The sequence below is a fragment of the Jaculus jaculus genome, chromosome X, assembly GCF_020740685.1.
Source record: "Jaculus jaculus isolate mJacJac1 chromosome X, mJacJac1.mat.Y.cur, whole genome shotgun sequence".
NCBI lineage: Eukaryota > Metazoa > Chordata > Mammalia > Rodentia > Dipodidae > Jaculus > Jaculus jaculus.
This window is the reverse complement of record NC_059125.1, coordinates 21536562-21561214: the sequence shown is the minus strand read 5'-3', so window position 1 is coordinate 21561214 and position 24653 is coordinate 21536562. Positions and strand designations below refer to the sequence as shown.

General features: G+C 35.4%; 1 protein-coding gene across 2 annotated transcripts in view; it reads left to right on the top strand.

Annotated features, from left to right (window-relative positions):
* The window catches only part of Il1rapl1 (interleukin 1 receptor accessory protein like 1), a 1362835-nt gene that overhangs the window by 1039213 nt on the left and 298969 nt on the right, over positions 1-24653 (top strand). For both annotated transcript variants that reach the window (XM_004663684.2, XM_045140535.1), the window contains exon 6: positions 14439-14513. In XM_004663684.2, the coding sequence (XP_004663741.1) occupies positions 14439-14513 (75 nt within the window). The remainder of the gene's footprint in view (positions 1-14438; positions 14514-24653) is intronic.

Genomic DNA, 24653 nt, shown 5'->3' with positions numbered 1-24653 from the left:
AAAATCAATGACAATATGTGTGTGAGAGTGGGAATGATATATAGGTGAAGCCTAGGCAATCTTTAGAGCTATGAAAAACCATGGTGATGGTTGGAATATGTCAAGTATTTGTCAAAACTTATTCAATATGCCATTCATAAAGTGAACCATAAACTGAGCAGTTTAGTTAAAAACAATGTGTTGATACAGGTCCTTTAGCTACAACAAATGTTATGCAAAAATATAAGATATTAATGTGTTAATTCGTAATAAGAGATAGAAGGAGAAGGCAAATACAGGAACTCTACAGTCTATATGTTTTGAACAGATTTTCCATGTAAGTATGATATGGAGTATTGGGAGTTCAGGAACCTTGTACCACATTAGTTTGCATCTACTTTTAACCAAAGAATTATTTAAAATAAGATTGAGAAGGATGCATAGTAAGTTATTATACTTATTTAGGAAAGTACAATACCAAGGGGAGGAAAATGAATACACCTATGTGGTCTGAGAGCCCATGTACCCCCCCCAAAAAAATGAAAAGAGAATTAGAAATGAAGAGAAAGTAGAAAGAGCTCCTGCAATGTGGAGGGAAGGAGGAGGTAGAGAGATCATGTGAGAATAAAGGGTGGGTGGGCTGAGACAGAGAGAAGTTGACTAGAGCCTCAAAGTTCATGATCCAGCCAAGAGAAGCTTGCCCTTCCCTGGAAAACATGTTTATAACCTTATGATGGTCGTGCCTACCTTCAGGCTCAGGTGAACCAGAGTGACAGTTGATTGTCCTGAGCTATGGGCTGGCTCATGAACAGGCCAGCCATGATGCTGAATTGGGGCCTGAACTTGACCAACCACAATGTCAGGATTAGATTTAAATTCTAGGAAAGGGGTCCTCCCTCCAAAGAGGGTCTCAGGGTGTTTGTGGAAGAACAAATATAGGGGACAGATAAGATAACTGTAAGGATAGGCCCAAAGACATTTCTGCTTTTTACTTTCAGGGGCCAGTTACCCTAAATGACGTAACAAAGCTACCTCACTCCCTCTCAGGTATACGAAGGTTTATTAGTCAGGGTTTTGTAGAGGAACATAACTGATAGAATAAATTGTATCAAAAGGGAATGCATTGGATTAGCTCACAGCAGTCCAACAATAGCAGACTGCAGGCTTGAGAGTCAAGGAACCCAGTAGCTGCTCAATCCATGTGGCTGGATGCCTCAGCAGTCCCAATCCAGCACTGAAGGCCTGAAGGCTTCCTGGAGAAACACTGGTCTTCAGTCCATACTGGAAGAATGAGGAAACGTAGTTCCAATGCCAAGAAAGGATAGTTAACAGGATAGGTGCACATGAAAGTGAAGGCATTCACTAGCAAGTAGCACCAATAGTCAGGTGGAAGGAAGGGATTTATTTCAAGTTTATGGATCCAAGGAGAAATTCCATCAATGGCAGGAAAAACTGCTTCCATACATCCAAGCAGAGAGAAACAACCAAATAGACAGGAAAAACAAAAGCAAAAGTCTCACAACTAGCAACAACAGCAGGGAGCCAGCCAGAATTCAGACCTCTTGCATACTTTTGGCTGGAATACTGATCCGCTGCCAACACACCTTAGGGATGGATCCCATAATCCACCCCCAGTGACAACTCTTCCAGGCAGACAGCTGGAGACAAATTTTAATATAACACCCGAGACTATGAGTAGATGTACATTCAAAGTACCATGCAGCTGGTATTTAATATTCTTAAAGGATTTTAATGTTCATTTTTCTGGATCCTTATATTATGCATTCAATGTGAATAACTTCATAATGAAAATGCCATAATCTCTCTTCTCAGTGACCTTACATTCTTAGGAGAAAGTCAGAGATTTACATGACAAAGTTAATGGCTGGACAGAGATAGAGGCTGTGTAGCTGATGGATGGTATGTTTAACCCAAACAGTGGAAATTACAAAAGAGAGGATTAGGAACTAAGACATATGGATATTGTGTTCTAGAATGAACAAAGGTGAGACATTCCAAAGAATCCAAGAGAATGGTGATCTAGGAAAGGAGTGGGATATAACTTGTACTTCATGAGGAGCAATTTGAGGGCCCTTCCAGATTTTAAAGGGACATGAAAAAGATTCACATTGGGTCATGTTTTTTTTTTTTTCCCTTACTTAAAAACCTTCACTTTTCAAGATACTGAGTAAGAGTCCTAGGTGGTTGAAATTAAAGAAATGTGAACAAGTCCAGCATAGAAGGGCAAAGTTATGTGATTGACCTACAGATGGCCACACATGCTTGAGTCATGCAAAGATCATTCATGTTTGACCCAGTGGAAACTACCAACTTTCTTGTAGAAAAGAATGGGTGGTCATTGTTTTTTGGTTTTTTTAATATTTTATTTATTTTATGGATGGGGGCCTCCAGCATTTGCAAACAAACTCCAGATGCATGTACCACCTTGTGCATCTGGCTTTACATGGATACTCAGAAATGAAACCTGTGTCTTTTGGTTTTCCATGCAAGCATGTTAACTGCTATGCCATCTGTCCATCCACAGATAATCATTATTTTTAAACTATTAATATTCAGAATATGTTGTTACTCAGAAATATTTAACTTCTTAAGATGTAAGAAATTGAGTTTCAATAAAGAAGAAAGAATAAAGAAATAATTACCGGATGAGTGTTATATTTCTTGGGAAATTTTTTGATTTATATTTCCTGAGGTAAAAATGTCTTTGCTATATTTATTTTATATGTGAAGAGGTAATAATAGCAAATTTTTTTATAATGTGAAGAGGTAATAATAGCAAATTTTGCTGGGCCAATAGAACTATGCTATTTCTGAGGGTTGGCATAGATACAATTCAATTTCATTTCATTTCTAATTACAAACTTGACTCTAAATTTATAACATATACTTCAGTATATGGGCATATGTAGGTATATAAATGTAGATGCAAGCACTATATACAACACTTAAATTTTGCTAAAACCTAAATTTTCATGGCATTCCTTTTATAAATAAGCATTTTTGTGAACAATTTTGAGCAAAATGGACATAAAAGGAGTTAAAAAATATTTATTGAAACCCTAAATACTCACCATCTAGCTTCTATAACTGAAAACATTTTATGTAGGTTGCTTGTTAAAGGATTTGTTTTTTGTTTTCCTTTTCTTTGGATGATATGAGTGGCATTCTACTCAGTGTAGCTGCAAACAAATTTGCAGTTTGTTCCTGTATTACTGCAAAAAAAAAAATGCTTAAAATTACTAATGTCTGTTGCCAAGTAACTCTTGGCTATGTGATGATAGCAAATGTCGGATAACTGCACTTGCAGCATAATTCAATTTGAATAGTAAGTTTAATAGGTGAGCATTTTCTTCTTCTCTTCCTTCTATCTTCCTCATCTCCCCACCCCCGTTCTTCTTGTGCTTCTGGATATTTAGTTTTTGTTGATGCTTTGTTGATTTCTGGTAGTAATTATGTGTTTTAAATATATTTGCAATAAGAGAGATAAAGAGAGAGCATGAATATGACTGGGCACACCAGGGCCTCTTGCCTCTGCAAACAAACTCCAGACGCATGCACCACTTTATACACCTGGCTAGTAATCATGTTTTTAATGACTTGTGATGCACTTCATTTTCTGAAACAAAATAACACCAGTGAATGCTTGCATTGTGTTTTAAGCATTTAAAGCTACTAGAAATTCTCTTTTATAATCTGTCATTTCTGACAGCATTAGTCAATGTTCAACTAAATTGGATAATGTAAAGGTGGTCTTGATAATGAGTGATAGGCATTTTCTTTTTGCAACAAATGAAATAGTAGTGAAAATCAGATCATTTTTATCACTATATCCATGGTAAGATAAGCAAACTATTTGCTTTTGTGAATTAATTTTTCATAAGCAAGGAAGAGTACAAAGGAAAAGAGAGGTGGATGGGTACAACAGTAGTAAGAATGAAAGAATCAAAAGGAAGGGGAAAGAAAAGAGGAAACTCTTTATTTTGAGAGTTATTTATTTATGCAGTCATATGATCAGATATCATGGCCAATCTATAATTTAATGCTATTATAGTGATATTTACAGACGTTATCATAAATTCATAGAATAGAAAAAGAACCTGTGCTATTTCCCAGAGCTTCCTCATTGATAAATGCCAACAAAATTAAAGAAGTACGAAAATTGACTGCATGAACATTTGACAAAAATGCTATTATTTTTCCTAAAGAACTTGATCACTCATTAAATTCAACTCATGAGAAGGAAGGCAAAGTGACGTTGTAGAATAATTTGGTAAGTGTTTTATATTTCTACATTTGTAAAAAAGTTAACATTTTTTTATAGAAATTGGATAGCCATGAGCTGGAGAGCTGGCTTACCAGTGAAGCCAGATGCCTGAGAAGCCTAGGGATTCAGGTTCAACTCCCCAATATCTACATAAGCCAGATGTACAAGGTGCTGTGTGTGACTGGAGTATGTTTGCAGTAGCTGGAGGCCCTGGAGTGCCTATTCTCTCTCTCTCCCTCAAATAAATAAATGAATAAAATAATAAATACCATGAGCAGCCATGAAATGTTGGTCTAAATAATATCTCTGCAATTTGTGTGAAATTAGTGTGAAAAAATACAAAACTTTGAAGTTTTAGATCTATTTTTCTAAACCAAGACTAAGTAGAAAGTAAGCTATTAAGGTTCATTTTCATTCTTATAATAGTGTTAATGGTTAATTTCTGGAATGTCTACCTTTGCTTGGTCCACTATCATAATGAAACCTCAAATTATATGTCATCACTAAGTTTTATAATCACTTAGTTTTACTTGTAAGAACTCATAATGGATGCAATTTTCTCTTAGTGTTTTTGAGAAAGTGGGCTCTGATTTATTCAAATCACATGAAATGTTCAAAAAGATTCAAAACTTGTCAAAGAACATTTATTCTTAAAGAAGCCTGTTAAATTAACACTTAATTTTCCAATACTTTTTTGATATCTATCTATCTATATATATATATATATATATATTTTGCAGTATTTGGGATTGAACTCAGGCCTTGTGCAAGTCAAAAAAAAAAAAAAAAAAAGCACTCTACCACTAAACCATGTCCCCAGGCCCCATTTTAATCCTAAACTCTTTATGTAGAAACCATAATTAGATAACATAAATGTTGGGAGTCACCACTAAACAGAAATCAAGTGAATAATAAAACAGGAAGGCATATGTTCTCATCCTGACTTATATCCTTAGTGGCCATTCCTTTTTGGAGAAGTTTCTAAGTCTTTTCCTTCATAAAAGTTAAGATAACTGTACATCCAAATATGTGGAATATTAATTTTGAAGTAGATATGTAAAATCAATTTTATAAATATATAAGTATATGTACACATATATGGTTTACTGTTATAAAAGCCTTAAATTTTTATTGAGACTTCCAACCAACAACGTATCTTCTTATGTTTTTTGTTAATAAAATCAAGCAAAGGCAGCCATATGCACATTTAATGATTCATGGAATGGCACGTGGATTACTCTGTTTTAAGCCCTGTCTGGATACATTGAAAATATATTGCCAATCACTAAACAAGTTCCTTGGTGCTACCTTCTTCTGATAAATATATGTTCTGTGACTCCAAATTACTTCCCTACCAATGGAAATATAACAGTATAAAGAAACTCTCGTTGTGAAATAATTGTATAGTACATCAAAAATTAAACATCTTTAAATGCAGGAAAATGATTTCTGAATTTCTAGTAAACATCTAATGGTCTATATCTTGAGTTATATTTGATGGCTTTAGAGAATTACTTCTTGTTTTCAGTTCATTGATGGAGGGCAGAGAACTTGGTAGAGGTCATTCTTCCTACCCATTTTGAAAATGAATAACAGATTACACATTCTTTATACAAGTTCTTAATTATTCTCATTTTTTGTTCTGCATGTCTCTCTTGCACCCTGTAATTCTTGACTTGTCAGGATATTAAGTCTAAATGGTTTCATATACTTTCCCTGGATGTGACCCAATCTATATAAGACCAGGTTCAAGCTTTGACTACCCTTTTTTATCAGTCTCTGTGTTTTCTATCTACCAGGTAATGGAAGTCTCTTGAACAACTTAGGCTTGAAATAATGGTAATAGTATCATTTTTATATGTCTGCAACACAACCAAGAGTTTTCACCCTCAGCACTTATCTCATCACATTGGTATAAGGGGCCAGATCATTCTTGCAGGAAACCGCCTTATGAATTGTAAGATATTTAACAGCATCTGTTATCAAATAACACTTATCACTAATTGTGATAACCTAGTTGTAAACCAATAAAATAGGGTCATACAACTAAAAAATCATACGTCATGTTTCATGAATAAAATCAAGAAATGTAATTATCATATGCAAGACTATAACTATAATTAAAGCCATTCAATATAATCTGGAAATTATACTATACTATACTATGGAACTTAATGTATTATTATATTCCATGCCCAGTAGAGAATTTAAGATGTTCTAATTCTTTCATTGACTGCACAATCTTCATTTCATAACATTTCTAAACAACTTGAAATTTGTTATATTTCATTTCTTGAAGGCCTTTTATCTGCTAATAGACAAAGAAAAAAAAAGTCCTTCTGGGAAACACCCTGGTGTGTTGATGGTTCTGAGATGCTAGCATTAAACACTTCATAGAGGAAAAAATAGAAAAGAAAAGAAACAAAGTGCTATGTTAATTTTTGATACTTTATCATTGATACAAAATGATACTTTCCCTTGAAGAATATATAATTTCTTGGATTTGACTGTTGTCCCTAGAAGTAAGTTAGCAACTATTTTTTTTTTTCTTTTGCTATCAACCTAAGTGAAAACAGTAGTTGGCATCCTCACCTTCTTAATTATAGCTATAATATCTATCAGTATTTTTTCCAATGGTTCATCATAATTTCTCTATATAATAATGTATTGTCTCCTTTTTCTTGCCATTTTTAACTTTAGATTTAAGTACACACAAATTTATTTAAAATGCTTAAGATTAAACATGCAACCAGTTATGATTCAACCAAACTTCATTTATGCAAATTCTAAAGTAGTAATTGTCCTAAGAATGACAGTTAAAATATCAAAACATATTTTTACTTTAGTATCCATCTACCCATGATTTCTGCTATTTATCTTTCAAGCTTTTCTTAGATAATTTGGTCAGGACTGGTTAGAGGGAAGCAGAATGAATTGTTAATTATACCATGAGTCAAGCATGGCTTCAGATATCAAAATCCTGGATTTAAGTTGTAAAACAAAAAATTACTAAAAATTAAGATACCCTTAAGTATAACATAATGAACTCCATCCACAATAGTCTTATATTTGATATTCTCATCAAGTGATTACATTTTGAAAGCAATGAATATCACGTGTGAGTTTTTTTTTTTAACCTGGCTAGTTTGTTGCAGTATTATTAAGTGATTAATTATAAATTCTATCATCCATGAGAAAGAAGAGTATTTCTTAATACATATTTTAAAGTGGGATAAAAATCTTAATTAAACATGTTATTCAATTGACTATGATCCATATAACAATGAACCAAGGGAATACTTGGCTTTATTAGTGAACAGATAATTTGGGATTATTATTTTCATTATTATATATGATAGAGAAACAATGGAGAGTCGAATTGTGTCCCACAACATAGGAAATGAAAATTAGACTTAAATAATAGCCTTTCAGTAGACCACAATGAATTAGCCAAATGTTGCTTATTTTTTGGAAATATACCATAATGACTCATAGTTAAATTGGTCTGCATTGATAAAAGACAGTGACTACACTGACTTATAAAATCTTATTGTGGTTTGATTCAGGTGTCCCCCATAAACTTATGTATTCTGAGTGTTAGTCTCCCCAGCTGATAGCAATTGGAAATAAAAGCCTCCTGGAGGTGGTGTTTTGTTGGGGGCAGGCTTATGGGTGTTATAACCAGTTTCCCCATGCCAGTGTTTGGCACAGTCTCCTGTTGCTATTGTCCACCTTATGTTTGATAGGGGTTGATGTCCACCCTCTGCTCATGCCATCATTTCCCCCTGCCATTGTGGAGCTTCCCATGGAGCCTATAAGCCAAAATAAACATGTTTGTCCCACAAGCTGCTTTTGGTTGTGTGATTTCTACCAGCAATGTGAACCTGACTGCAACAGTAAAGATTTAAAACAACCAGGACAAACATCAAACTCTGTAGCTTCAAGTCCAACAACTCTAGCCAATGACAAATATCCAAGTCTGTTAATTCTAACCAGCAACAAGTCTCTAGAATTCCAATTCCACCCCTCCAGTCAGGCTATTTACAGTCCCAGAAAACTTCATCTGGGCCAGCAGCTTTCTTTAGCAGCATTCTAGTAGTCCTGGCATCTCCACTGGGTCTCCACTGCAATCCAAGGTACATTCTCATAGCCCCATGGCCATGCAGGCATCCAGCAAATGTGCTTCACACTGCCCATGGTCAATTCCAAAACATAAGACCATGTTGCAAACTCAGTGACCCTCTCTTTTCTGCATTTTTTATACTCCATGATCCCAGATAGGGTGCCAGTTTGTTAATCCAGGCGAAAGTAAAGCAGACTTAAAAAAAAAGGACACTCCTTAAGCACTCAGACCCTTTCAAAAGAGTCTACATTCTTCCTGTTGCCCTAGGGCAAGTCAGCAGGCCCTAGCTCAAAGGTTGTAATCTCTCAATTGCAGCTGAACAGGCAGCAGCTCCAGCCTATACCTTTCTTCTGTGCCATAAACCTCTGCTCACATCAGTCCATTTCTATGCAATGCAATCCTACACAACTCCTCAGGACACAGGCATAACAGCAAGCATCTCACACAAACTGCTATACCAGTCCAGGCAAAGCTCTTTCTCACCCTTTTAAGCCAAACCTCACAGTCCATAGTTCTTACTGCATTCAGGTCTTTCAACTCTGACCAGAATAGTCCATGAACCTGTACTTACAGCACTGCCAGGTGTCTCTTAGACCAAGGTTTCAAATCCTTCTACATTCCTGTTGAAAATCAACTCCCAAAGGCCAAAGCTACACAGTCAGGTGTTTAGTAGCAAACCCACTCCTAGTAAAACTTTAAAGTTGCAGTCAGGTTCACATTGTTAGTAGAAATCACCCAACCAAGAGCAGCTTGTGGGGAAAAAATGAGGCTTATTTTGGCTTGCAGGCTCCATGGGGAAGCTCCATAATGGCAGAAAAAATGATGGTATGAGAGGCTGAACATCACCCCCTGGCCAAAATGAGGTGGAAAATAGCAACAGGAAAATGTGCCAAACACTAGCAAGAGGAAACTGGCTATAATACCCATAAGCCTGCCTCCAACAATACACTCCCTACAGGAGGCATTAATTCCCAAATCTTCATCAGCTGGGAACCTAGCATTCAGAACACCTAAGTTTGTGGGGGGCACCTGAATCAAGCCACCACATTTATGTATTATATCTACTTGTTCACCAGCTTGACTTTATTGTGCTGTTTCCCAATATCATTAAATGGAATTGCCATTCATTTATTTCTTCCAACTTCCTCTTTTTAATTATAGATATTCATCTAACTTCCATATCTAGCCCTTCCTTAAATCAGTTATATCTACCAACCAAATTAATACTTCAATGAAATAAATCACTTCCACCAATTCTTGGCAGATTGTTTCAGAATCCTCCTGTTTGCCTTTTTTCCATCACTCTGCTATGTCTTCCATAGCACTCCTCCTAGGCTCAAACACAAAATGATACAGTGAAAGTGGTATTAAACTACTACTAGACTTTGTTCTTCCACAAACACTCCGAAATTTTACCATAATGTTTATCTTATATGTGTTGTTAGTGCACTCTGTTCTCCCTTGAAATTTTGGAAGAGATACTTCCTTGCTCTTTGAGGTTTTCAAGGCTCTGTGTCTGTTGTGAAATTATCATTATTATTTACAAAGAAAGGAATTTTCTCCCTTTTACTTGTATTAACTTGTACTTATTAAGATTTTCTCCTGTCCATTCTTTTCTGCTCCAAGGTGCATAAAATTCTTTGCACTTTGCACATGGTAAAGCTTACATCTGATCTATGTTCCCCATCAGAGACTAATATTAAGATATTTCAAGACAAAGGAAGCAAAACTGAAGTTGCACTGTGAGCCATTCAGAGGTCAAGCTCTGTGGATCATCCAAATTCCCTTGATTTTCTAGAAAAAGGAACCTTTGTCAAGTCTCACATTTTAAACAAAGCATGCACAAATGACCCATTTCAAAATGAAAAGAGTTGGTGGAATTGTCACAAAGCATGTTCAATTTCACCCATGTAAATCTGTTTGGTAATTTGAATGTGTGTCCCCTCATAAACTCATGTGGATTTCCACCTGCCTGGCTAGAATAATATCATTGGGGCTGAACCCTGGGGTCCAGGCCTAATGTGGATTTGGGGCCAAAGCAATGCAAAAATATCTGAGTTCTGTCTGGGCCCCTGCTACTTGCTGTTTCTAGTATATGTGTGGATGCTGGTGCTTTGCTTGTTGTGTTTTTTCTCTCTGCTTGGATTTATGGAAGGAGCCTTTTCTGCCACTGATGGAACTTACCCCTGGATTTGTAATCTTGAAATAAACTCCTTCTTCCCATAAATGGCATCTGGTTTGGATGTTCATCCTAGCAAAAATACATTGACTATATAGCACTGTGCATACTGTATTATGAGTAATTTTATTTGGTGAAACTTAATGGATTTATAAAGTAATTATCTGAGAATAGGGCTCAGTACAATGTATCATCAGTATGCATTCACTATGGCCATACTTAAGGGTCACTTTCTTTGCTACTCATCCCTTTATTTCTCAAGTGGAGAAAAATGATAATGTCTACATCTGCTCATACACTGTTAGGGAATGTTAACATTGAAAAACAATTATGTACATATTTTCATGTATAATAATTTCTAGATGTTTCTGTAACTGGCAGTTAGAAAACAAATAGAATGTCCTTAAAATTCTTCTAAACTTTGGAACCATTTTTTTATTTGAGAGATACAAATGAGAAAGAGGCATGCTATTAATTTAAATGGCTATGCTAGCTATAATGCTTCAAATAGTGAATTCTGAAGAATAAAATGAGGTCTCAAAAATATTTTTTGGCCTATATACAGACCTATATATAATGATTAACCCATGAATGAAACACCTCTACATATGTATATGTGACTTTAAGTAGACAAAATATGTTTAACATTTAAACTATTATGTTTTAGATAGAATAACTATTGTATTATTTTTAGTTTTCCAGTGATTTTTAGTTAATCAGGGTTGAGCTGGGTGCATTTATTTAAGAGAAAAAAAGAAGTATCCCTAAAATTAGATTTTCTTGACAATCATAAATAACAGATGATTTTTTATACATAATTTGTTTCAATTTCCTTCCAGTTTTACTTTTTAAAATGCACAATTGGCTGGAGAGATTGCTCAGTGGTTAAAGGCACTTACATGCAAGGACTAATGGCCCAATTTGATTCCCAAGAACCCAAAGTGGCACATGATTTGGAGTTTGGTTGCAATGGTATTCTTTCTTTCTCTATCTATCTTTCTCTGGGTCTTTCTCTTAAATAAATTAAAGAATAAATGAATGAATAAATAAATAAGGGGCTGGAGAGATGGCTTAGCAGTTAAGGTGCTTTCTTGTGAAGCGTAAAGACACCAATAATCTGTAATTTCCTGACTCAGGCTTAAGTAATTTTTGTGTTAACTTGGAAGGTGTCCCATGACACAATAGGACAGAACATTATGCTGCTCAGTGGTAAGTTAAAGGAGAGAATTACAATATATATATATATATATATATATATATATATATATATATATATATATATATATATTTATCACAGACTTCTGTGGGGTGTGTTTGAACAAGGATCATTGTATTTTCTTTTTTTTTAAATTTTTTTGTTGTTGTTCATTTTTAATTTATTTATTTGAGAGCGACAGACATAGGGAGAAAGACAGATAGAGGGAGAGAGAGAGAATGGGTGCGCCAGGGCTTCCAGCCACTGCAAACGAACTCCAGACACGTGCGCCCCTTGTGCATCTGGCTAACGTGGGACCTGGGGAACCGAGCCTCGAACCAGGGTCCTTAGGCTTCACAGGCAAGCGCTTAACCGCTAAGCCATCTCTCCAGCCCAATCATTGTATTTTCAATTGCTTTTGAAATTGTCAAATTATCTTTTGGTAAGTACATAGTCACAAGGCTTTATAAACAGTAATTTACTAAATAAACCAATCATTTTGCTATTATAGTTGCTAGTGAAGTTCATCATAGTCTAAGGAATGCAATATTTTGACACATTAAAGACAAATATCTGGCAAATATGATGTCTATTTAAGTGGCCAGAGACTAGCATGGGCTACAATGCTTTTAGGCATGAAATAAAAATATTTAAGGTTGGGCTGGAGAGATGGCTCAGCAGTTAAAGATACTTGCTTGCAAATCCTGAAGGCCCAGGTTTGAGGCCCCAATATCCACTTAAAGCCATATACAAAAAGTGGTGCATGTATCTGTAGGTCCTTTGCAGCGTCAGGAGGCCTGGGTGTACCCATTCTCTCTCTCTCTCTCTCTCTCTCTCTCTCTCTCTCTCTCTCTCTCTCTCTCGCTCTCTATCTCTATCTCTATCTCTATCTCTCCCCTCACTATTTCAAGTATTTGGATGGACTGAAGAGATGGCTCAGTAGTTAAGGTGCTTTGCTGCAATTACTAATGACCCAGGTTTGATTCCCTAATAATCATGTAAATCCAGATGCACAAAGTGGTGCATGCATATGGAGTTGATTTGGAGGAACTGGAGAAGCTTGTTCAAGCATTCTCTCTCTTTTTCTCTCTTGGTACCTTCAAATAAATAAATATTTTTTTTAAAAAAGTATCTAAGATTAGTCAGAATGTATATCAAGAATTTAAAGTGGTTCTGGAGAGATGGCTTAGCAGTTAGCCTGTGAATCCTAAGGACTCCAGTTCAAAGCTCGACTCCCCAGGACCCACGTTAGCCAGATGCACAAGGGGGCGCATGTGTCTGGAGTTCATTTGCAGTGGCTGGAAGCCCCGGCATGCCCATTCTCTCTCTGTCTCTCTTCTCTTTCTGTCTCCCCACCCCTTCTCTCTCTCTCTCTCACTCTCTCTCTCTTTCTCTCTCTCTCCTTGCAAATAAATAAATTAAAAAGAAATTTAAAAATTAATTTGAAGTGATTAATTTTACTCTATTACTCAATGTTTTCCTCTTATTCCACAAGCCTCACTAGATAGTAGTATAGGTAAATGACTAATGCATTCAACTAGTTATAAATAAAAGGAATCAAAATTCTCTATGAAGTTGGTCTAACAAATAACACTCAACACTTCTTTGTTTCTCTAACTTGGGATGCACCATTCATTTGAACTAACAGTTTTCTCTTAAAGAGAGATGGAGACATGCTGCTGAAGCAGTTTGAAGCCTTGTATACTCTTCTGGAAAATTCATTCAGTGCCACCTAGATCAGTCTTCAGTTCTCAACCAAGCAGACCTGTCCTCTACTAAAGATGAAAAAACCCTCAATGACAAATCACTTAGCCTAGCTATAACTAGTCAGTTCTGTACTTGATACAAAGTAGGACTTGCTTGATAGGTTTCCAGAGACCTATGCAATTTAGTCAGAAAAGATGGGGAAGGCTTAATGAAGAACCATTCATCCAAAGTCTAAATAGTATATGGTGGAAACTTCTTTTCAAAGTGCTCCACAGAAAACTCCTAGGCTTATAGGCTGATAATTGAAATTGACAACAGTACAGAGAAAAATGTGCAGAAGCTTAATTTCAGACCATAGTATGCAAGTGATCAGTCAACACTACAAAATGTAAGTGACATTTGTCATACTTGATTTAGTACATGGAAAATATTTACTAGGTGTGAATTTGCATTCTTGTACTTATGCCAGTTCAATGTGACGTGGTGCCCCCACATAGAGCATATCCATGTTTTGAGGCAAAATGATCAATATTGTGCAAAATAAAGGGACTAAGAAAAATGGCATAACTCTATGCCAAAAGTGTAATATACTCCACATATATCATGTGCAGCTTTTACACAAGAAACTGTGTAAAACACTCTTTAAACCAGAACCCAAAGTACAAGTTGAAACTGTTTCATGAAACAGTCAAATACTCTAAAGGGCTGATGGATCCTGATTCTGCAATTCACAGTGGCATGTGCATATCAATCTGGAAGTGTTATATTTTACTCTTGTATAATCTAATAGCTTTTCAGCTTGCCTGAAGGTAGTGCCTGAAATATGAAAGTGATTACTCGGTAGAGTGCTTCAACACTACTATGAGAATGAAAAAAAAAAAATACTCTTTGGGAAATAAGCTACATTCTTGCCTTCAGTTCACTCAGCATAACTAGAAGTATTTTCATTATTATTGTTCTTGTCTTTCAGCTCCTCTGACTGATAAGCCACCCAAGCTTTTGTATCCGATGGAAAGTAAACTGACAGTTCAGGAGACTCAACTGGGTGAGTAATTTGTTCTTTAATTCTAGTTAATATATTTTTCTTAGATACATTCTAATCAGTAAAGAATTCTCTATTTTATCCATGTTTGACTTTGAAACATTCCCTCCATTTCTTTTTTTTTTAAATTTTATTTATTTATTTATTTGAGAGTGACAGACACAGAGAGAAGGACAGATAAAGGGAGAGAGAGAGAGAGAATGGGCGCGCCAGGGCCTCCAGCCTCTGCAAACGAACTCCAGACGCGTGCGCCCCCTTGTGCATCTGGCTAACGTGGGACCTGGGGAACCGAGCCTCGAACCGGGGTCCTTAGGCTTCACAGGCAAGAGTTTAACCGCTAAGCCATCTCTCCAGCCCAATTCCCTCCATTTCTTAAAGTATGTCCCTTGGTACCAAGCTGCTCTCATATTTGAGTGGTGTTAAAAAGTAAGATAAGCTGAACATAATGTTTGAATTAGTTTGCAAAAAGAAAATATGAAATTATTTGATGAAAAATGTCCATTAATACATCAAAGTGAACTGTCTAAAATTTAGGCAAATAGATGCAAATGAATATAAAAAGCATCACAATTATGGAAAAAAAACACTGAAAATCTAATTCATATCTGGGATGTAGCTCAAAGGTGGAGTGTTTGATTGGCATGTGCAAGGCATTAGTTTTGATGCCCAACATGGCAAGAAATGCATGTATAACAAACATCTCACTAACTCAGTTTTGGATAGTATGTTAATAAGTGTAAGCAAATGACCTCTTATTAAGAAATTAGTAGATTTTCACATAAGAACATGGAGAAGTTATGCCTTCTTGAAAATATTTAATTGCACAAAGTTAGAATTTAACATGATCATTCTAGAGGAAGTAAAAATATTTACTCAGATTCTAGAATATCCATTTATATCAAATTATGAAAGCCCCATTTCATTAAAATATGTATGTTAATTATATGTATTTGAGATTATTTCAAATTTTCTACAAAGATAGAGAGGTAGGTGTATAGAGAGATTAAACATATAGAATAATGTTATGGAGAAAATTACTTGTTTTTAGTGTTTTGGTGATAATATTATCAAAAAAATTTGCTATATATTCATATTATTAAGGAATTTCTTATTTTATCAATCTTTCATAATGAAAATGCATGTAATTTATGCAACTAAAACAAGGGAGCTGAGGAGATTGCTCAGTAGTTAAAGGCACTTGCTTGCAAAGCCTGATAGCCTGGGTTTGATTTCCTAGTACCCACGTAAAACCAAATGCACAAGTGATGCATGCAACTGAAGTTTGTTTACAGTGGCTGAAGACCCTGGGTGAACCCATACTCACTCTGTCTGTCAGTCTCTTTCTCTCTTTAACAAATGATTAACTAAAAATAGAAATGAGGGCTGGAGAGATGGCTTAGCGGTTAAGCGCTTGCCTGTGAAGCCTAAGGACCCCGGTTCGAGGCTCGGTTCCCCAGCTCCCATGTTAGCCAGATGCACAAGGGGGCGCACGCGTCTGGAGTTCGTTTGCAGAGGCTTGAAAGCCCTGGCGTGCCCATTCTGTCTCTCTCCCGCTATCTGTCTTTCTCTCTGTGTCTATTGCTCTCAAATAAATAAATAAAAAAATTAAAAATAGAAATGAAAAACTGAAAAGGTTTAGTAGCACATGCTTTCAAGTTTCAATGTCATTCATTTTTTTGGAATAAGATCTTGAAAACAAATTTTGAGTCAATTTTCTAAGTGGACAATTCAGATGTGATCATCTCTACTTATAAGATAATTGCATACTGCATAAAACTGTGGTGGTGGCTTTGGAACCTATATGATGATTCTGGTCAGGAAATTTTTAATAATAGAAATGTGTAGGCTTTCCAACTGAGGCATATCCATTACAAGATTTATAGGTATAAGTTAAGACTTCTTAATTATTGGCATATACCTGCATGCAAGTAGTCTGATAATTGTTATTCTGAGAAGAAAAGTCTATTGAAAGCATTAAAGTCATGTCATACATAATGTAAATAAATGTATTAAAATTCTAGCTTACTTTTCATTGTGCTATGCTACATATTCACTTTATCATAACTTACTGTTATTGAGAAACAAATATAAATGTTCGTGTGTGACCACACATGTATAAACCTTTCAGTCACTTTTAGAAACATGCATTCCTAAGGCAGTAAACAAAACTTTAAACATTTGGGTCCAAGAAGTAGGATTTTATGATAGCAGTTAGATATAATGAAATAGCAAAGTCCAGTGTTTAACTCTCTAATCACAGGCATTTACTAGACAATATAATTAAAGAGTTGTAAGGCTGATCCTTGCATACTGGATTCCTTCTTATTGTCCCTCAATTTAAAATGAATCAAATTAGTCCTTTCCTCTTACCACAATCTTTTACAAAATGGGATAATTTGTAAAGATGTATTATGACATTATCTTTACTTGAATACAATCATAAAGACTAACTACATCAAACTGAATTAAGGGGAAAAAACTTATAAAAATTGGAAGCTTTGTGTGTGAGTTCATTGACGGAACCATAGATATGTCTGGTAATAAGACACTTTAGGAAACACCTTAGCCTTTTGTTGACATGGACAAAAAAATGTGAGCTAAACACATCAATCTGGAAGTTTGATTTTTTTTTTTTACACAACTTTGGTTTTGTTTTTTCATTCTAGTTCTCAGTACCTAAAATAAAACATTCACTTGTTGTTAACATTTAGCCTTAATCCATAGATTTTTCAAAAATGGTTTATTTGAAATAACTGCTTTGCTAGTATTGCTGATAGGTAAATAATAGATCAGAAAATAATATATATGGTTAATGTCAGTAATCACAGTACTTGGGAGGTGGAGGCAGAACTGTGAAATCCATGGCAGCCTGGGGCTACCTTGAGTATTCCAGGCCAGCTTGGGTTACTTAGTAAGATTCTGTCACAAAGGAAAATATATATGAAAATAGAAAAAAGAATAAAAGAAAGACTTATTTTCTAAAATTTGTAATTTGACTTTTCACTTCTGAAAAAAAAAACATTAATTTGACATTGCAAATAAGAAAAACAAAACCAATCAATACAAACAGGCAGAAGATGTGATATTCAAATCCTAAGAATTGGGCCTAAGACATGAGGGGGGAGCTAGTAGGGGTGTAGCATGCATCCATGCTGATGAACCTATAAGCAGTAACTCCTCTTAAGAAATCTAGATAGTCTTCATGAGAATCTTTTTGACCAGGGTTTGAGAGTTTAGTCCTAATCTTTCTAGTAAATTTTAAGGTGATTGTTTTCTCAGTCCGACTATTACATTTTTGTAATCAAAGTCCTAAATGTACAATAGTATAAGAAAACTAGTCTAAAATCACACAATTCTGAGCTGCTACATTATTGGAGATTTAACTTTATCATGTTCACTGAATTATATACACATCTAACCAACCCTGATAACTATAATTCTCTGATTTTTTTCCACAAATATAGGCAACTCATTAATAATACCTTTAAATAATCCCCCAAGGTTTACTAATATCACATTCATTTTTCTACTGCCCTCTACTGGACATTCCTGCATCCTCTTTATTTTATTTTATTTTATTTTATTTTTGATTTTTCAAGGTAGGGTCTAGCTCTAGTCCAGGCTGTCCTAGAATTCAGCATGTAGTTTCAGGGTGGCCTTGAACTCACTATAATCCTCCTACATCTGCCTCCCAAATGCTGGAATTAAAAGCATGCATCATCACTACCAACCTACATTCCCTTTTTATATTACATATATCCACTTCTATTTTCTTAATCTTCTTAAATTAGAAATGTCTGATATAGAGCAAAATTTACTAAAAAGCAAAGTACTTAAGAAATGGATAAATTTACAAATAAATTAATATATATTATATAAAATGGATATGAATTACAATCAAGATGTGGTCACAGATTGTCATTTCTAATTTTAGTGGCATCTGCATACTATTTCTAAATGTGAAAAATCTTTGTCTATTACAAAAAAAAAAAAAAAAACCTCTAGACATTAGCACTTTCTTGGGTAAATATCCCAGAAACCACACTGTACAATTATGAAGGCCAACCCAGGAGCTAAGCCGGGCTTCCTTCCTTCTGACTGTTGTAGTCCACAGAATCAAAAGACAGACACAATTGATTCTCTGACCTTGAATTCTATAGATGTCTTTCAGATATCCGACCTGCTTATATATCCTGAAGCCCACATTCAGAAACTTGCAGAGCAGAATATGGTATACTCCATAGCTACTAGGTTATGAATGAGTACAAATCCACCTTAACCTTGACCTGTAGTGACATATTTTACAACTCAGAATTCACTGCTATAAAAGACATATATCTTCATGTTTTTAGCAAGATATCATAATGAGGATCTTGAACTTAAGAAGCCTCCCAAAAGAGCTCATATTTTTCTTTATTGATCTATTTTCATTTATTAAGCTACAAAGCAAAAAATAGTGTATTTGAGTATGTAACAAGGATTCACCTAATCCTGATATTACAATATAAAGAAAGTGGTTGACAACAAATTGAAAACTCAGATTTTTCTACAATTCTTGGTAAACAGAAAAACATGCTTGGCATTATGAAATTGAAATATAGGTTAACTTTTAATATACACTAGATATTGATTGGCATTGTGTCATATACTGTAGTGTGCCAAATTTTAAATTTTAAGTAAATTGAGGGAATGTAGCCAGATCTAATGTAATAAATCCTGTTATATTTTTTAATTCTTTTATTTTTATTAGTTATGTACATAATGTGTATACAGCCATGTTGATACCATCATTAGCCTACACCCTGTCATTCCCTCCCTCTGAAGGGAACCTTGTTGGGGACTGTGGGTCTAACATTTTGGGCTTAGCCATAAGTAATAGGGAAGAGGCAATGTCTCTGTACATAATGTCCCAACATGTGGCTCTAACAATCTTGTGCCCCCTTTTCCTCGAATTTCCCTGAGCCATGTTGGGTTCAATTTATGAGTACTTCAGTGATGGGCTCCTGGGAGCCTTTGTGTCTCTGAATATCTGGTTTGGTAGTTGTTGAGTGTTCATTGTGTGTCTATCTCCTTCACCCTTGTGCTGGTACCAGGTTCACCAAGAAAGCAGCACTCTTTCTCATTTCCCCTATTATTCTATGGTTTCATCTGGGGCCCTGGTGAGGTGTGATGAGCTGGTTCTCTCCTCATGTTCTGCATCCATCTGAAAAAGAGAAGCACGTTCTCCAGTGGGGCTTAAAGTCAGCAGAAGATAGATGAGATAACCATTATTCTTTTAGAGAGAATTTAATAGGTATAGGCCCTCTTATAGCCCATGATTAGTGGGAGCTTGATAATGGAGAGTGGGCTGGTTTTATTGGATGTGGTTCTGACTTGTTTCCCAGCTCCAGCTATGGGTTCTTTCCATTGAGTGGATCCCTTAGCCAAATCAAGAGCAGTTAGTTACCCACCATGGCTGTGTGCCACTATTGCACTTGTGTGAGCATCACGTGAGGTTGTTTGCTGCTGAGTTGCATAGACTACTAGTTGATTGGACAGATTATGGTCATTTTCCTCCAGTTGCTCATGTAGCACCTTTTGTCATTAGGTGAGCTAACTTTCTGGGGACAGACTCACTTCCAGATTCCAGCCATTTTCCGTACAAGCAGCATATAGTGTCTTCGGCAGGAAGGTCTTACCATTACTGGTACATATTTTTACATAAAACTACTTGTCATACAAATTCTATAGTAACGCATTATGTTGGTAAGATAACTATTGCAGAGGACTCTACTATAATGTTTACATGTTCTGGAAATATCAATAAAACTAACTGAATATGGGATGCATTTATACAAATATCAAATATGTGCTTGAGTTCTTTGGTTTTTAAAATATTTTATGTATTTATTTATTTATTGGAGACAGAGAATAAAAGAGAAAGAGTCAAATACAGAGAGAGAGAATGGGTTCACCAGGGCCTCTAGCCACTGCAATCAAACTCCAGATGTCTGTACCACCTTGTGCATCTGGCTTTATGTGGGTACTGTGTAATTGAACCTGGGTCCTTTGGGTTTGCCAGCAAGTGCCTTAACTGCAAAGCCATTCCTCCAGACCAGCTTTTTTTATTTTTTTTAAATTAAAGTTTTTTTATTAACAAATTTCATGATTATAAAGAATATCCCATGGTAATGTCCTCCCTCCCCCCACTTGCACCTTTGAAACTACATTTTCCATCACATTCCCTCCTCCTCTCAATCAGTCTCTCTTTTATTTTGATGTCATCATCTTTCCTCCTATTATGATGGTCTTGTGTAGGTAGTGTCAGACACTATGAGGTCATGGGTATCCATGACATTTTGTGCCTGGAGGAGCACATTGTAAGGAGTCCTACCCTTCCTTTGGCTCTTACATTCTTTCCCCATCACTTCTGCATGGGACTCTGAGCCTTGGAAGGTGTGATCGAGATTTTGCAGTATGGAGCACTCCTGTCACTTCTTCCTAGCACCATGATGCCTCTAAGTCATCCCAAGGTCACTGCTATCTGAAAACAGAATGTTCTTAACCAAAAGTGAGAGTAGCATTAATATATGGGTATAAACATTAAGAGAAGTGCTTACTGGGCAGTTTGATGAGCATAGTATATACATTTAGCCAGACAGCAGCAGATGTTACAGCACTAGGGCTCATGACTACCTCTGTTTTAGGTTTGCAGTATCAGGGATGTATTCCTTCCCATAGAACGGGCCTCCAGACCAATTAGAGGGCAGTTGGATTCCACAATGACAGGTGTGCCACTATTGCACTTATTGGCTCACTTGGCTTGGCTGGCCAAGTATGAGGCTTGCAGTGTCCACTGTTGAGTATCTTCACTGGTGGTATCTCTCTCTCCTATTGAACTGCATGTAGAATGGCTTCTTCCAGTTTTCTGTCAGCTGGTCTACATGGAGGAGGTTGTCAGATCAGTTCCAGCAGGATTTTTCAGTGGCTTTGCAGGCCAAGTACGTGGAATCTTCAGTAATAGGGTTTTACCATCTATTCCTGGTGGGAAACCAAGCCAGCCCAGCTTTTTTATCCAATGAAACCTTATAGAAAATTCTCTTATGAATTAGAAATTAGCTTATAATATTTTGTATTTAGGTATATACTTTTATAACTGTTATTTTCTCATTAAAAATAATGTGCATTATGAATAGTTACCAATGTATATGAATAAACATTGGAAATATTTTTGGTTTCTTTCCTAGAATGGAAAAAAAAAAAAAAAAAACTTACAGTCAATGTCCCAGAAACAAAAGTATTTAGGTGTTGAATTTTGTAATTAGATTGAAAATAGCATGTTTATTCTTGATTGTAACATTCCTGTGTTCATTAAGATGTACAAGTGCTGACAATATGACCTTTCCTCACAGTGCAGAGCAGTGGCTGCTTATTTATGTTTTGCTTTTTGCTATGGTGAAGAAAATACTTCCCAAAGTCTAATGTTTTAAGAACAATGGTGTTTTCTTGCCCACTTAGCAAGGGGATGTAGATAACATAATTTTGTGTCACAAAACATACCTTCTTAGGCAAAAATATCAAGCCACTGGACAAGTAAATATCATACATAAGGCATGTAAAGATAAATTCAAACTAATTCCATAATTGTTTAAATCAAATGTAAAGTTATGCTAAATCTAAATTTGTGCATCATAATAAATAAGATAAATAAAATAACAAAAATGTGTCTTAGTCTTCTTTCACTTTCAAAAAGCAAACAGAAAACACCTTAAATATTGTAATTGTGGTCTGAAAAGACAGATTTGTCATACTAATATGTGGACTTATTTTTCACATTTTTAAATTGTGAACCAATATAGTTCAAATGGTATTGATATTCTTTTATTAAATATTTTTAAAAATTATTTATTTATTTATTTGAGAGCGACAGACACAGAGAGAAAGACAGATAGAGGGAGAGAGAGAGAGAGAATGGGCGCGCCAGGGCTTCCAGCCTCTGCAAACGAACTCCAGATGCGTGTGCCCCTTTGTGCATCTGGCTAACGTGAGACCTGGGGAACCGAGCCTTGAACCGGGGTCCTTAGGCTTCACAGGCAAGCACTTAACTGCTAAGCCATCTCTCCAGCCCGGTATTGATATTCTTAAATCACTATGTTAAGTAATTAAAAAAAAATCTCATTGATTCTGTAATTAGGCTCTTTCTTTAGTGACATAGAGGAGGAATAGTTTTGCAAAAGTGCATATTTACATATTTGCTTTAAAAACTGTTAGCTGGACTGGAGAGATGGCATAGCAGTTAAGGTGTTTACCTGCAAAGCCAAAGGACCCAGGTTTGATTCCCCAGGACCCACATAAGCTAGATGCACAAGGTGATGTAAAACCCTATTAGCTAAGCAAAAGTCTGTTTCTTTTTACATTGAGGGCTGAAGGTTAAGTGGACAAAGACAAGTGCAAATTTGAAATCCCTGAAAACTAAACATGGAGTTTACACCAGTTTCTACAGGACACACATATCTAAAACTTTAGATACCATTTAAATCATTTGATACATTGATTTTAAAACTGAGACATAGGCAATATGAAGTGAATCTGTTTGTTCCCTTATCATGAAAAATGTCCTAAAAGGAAAGAAGGGTGAAAGAAAGTAAAGGATCAAGGAAAGATATTTTAATTAATTAAAGCAATGCAAACCCCAGGCTAGTTCCCTTGTTGGATGCCAATTTATATTGTTCACATTTCCATTTGACTGCTCCGGTATTATTACTATGTTTCCTGTCATTGATCAATTAACAAATTACTTTGGTTTAACTCCCCAATTCCAGATTAGGAATATTAAGAGGTAGAGGAGAATTTGTAAATCCTTTTCACCTTGCTGATGAGAAGAGACCCTAAATGGCTACAGATTTGTTACATAAAAATTTGTAAAAGCTCATAATTCTGATGATATTATTAGTGTTGTTTGGTTGTTATAATTAAGAAGTATTATATGCTAATGATTCTAAGCTCCGTTCATTGTGTCAAATATTCCTACATGAAAATCCACTTTGGCTGCTTAGTACTGGTGTAGCCATGAGCAACCAGCCCTCAATTTTCTAACCTATAATAAAAAACAACTATAATAAATGTACCGTTAACGTCAGTCATGTTGGCCCACACCTTTAGTCTAAGCACTCGGGAGGCAGAGGTAGGAGGATCACTGTGAATTTGAGGCCAACCTGACACTACAGAGTGAATTCCAGGTCAGCATGAGCTAGAGTGAACCCTAACTTGAAACAAACAAACAAACTAACTAACTAACTAACTAACTAAATAAATAAATAAATAAATAAATACAATTTAAGTACCTGTACAGATTCAATATGGGTGTATAATCATATAAATGCAAGAAAAAAAAAGATTGGTACATTTCCTGGCAAATGTAGTCAATACATGTTTGTTTCTAGGCATGGACATATGTTTTTTTTTAATGCTAAAGGTGCTGTATAAGCAATATTCCTGAATTTTAATTTAAATGTCAGTGCATATTTGGTTCTACTTGTGATTTTTACTAGGAGATTACTATACAGCAGATATAAGCTTCATTACTGGATGGTTAAAAATAGTTTAGAGAATTAATTTTTATCTCCCTTTTAAGAATATTTGTACTTAAATATGATTATATATTTAACTTCTGTTTTATATATCTCACATAATCAACTCATCTATCAAATTATACATGTTAAGATCACAGTTATAACAAAATGAGGTTACCCCTAGTCTTACTTTACAAAAGGCAATTTTATTGACACTATGCCACCCACATTTAGAAATGGCTATCAAATATTTTAAAAATTATTTTCCTCAATAAAGGAAATCTGAGTATCTTTCTTAAGACCAGGAGCATGGAGACTCCTTTTACAGAACACAACATCAAACCATTATGCCTGTCAAGTTCCTCATGAAGATTTTGGTGATAGATTAATTTTTATAGAAAACACTACTTTTCTTGTGACAAAAACTATTATCTTGTTGCTCTCTAACTCATTCTTAATGATTGAAGCTTGCTAGCACAGAAAAACACAGCAAGTATCCTATGTTAACAAGAACCATTCATTAATTAGCAAAGTAAATGGTAATTTATCAGAAATAAATCTATTAAAGGACATTATGGTATAGCATATTGAG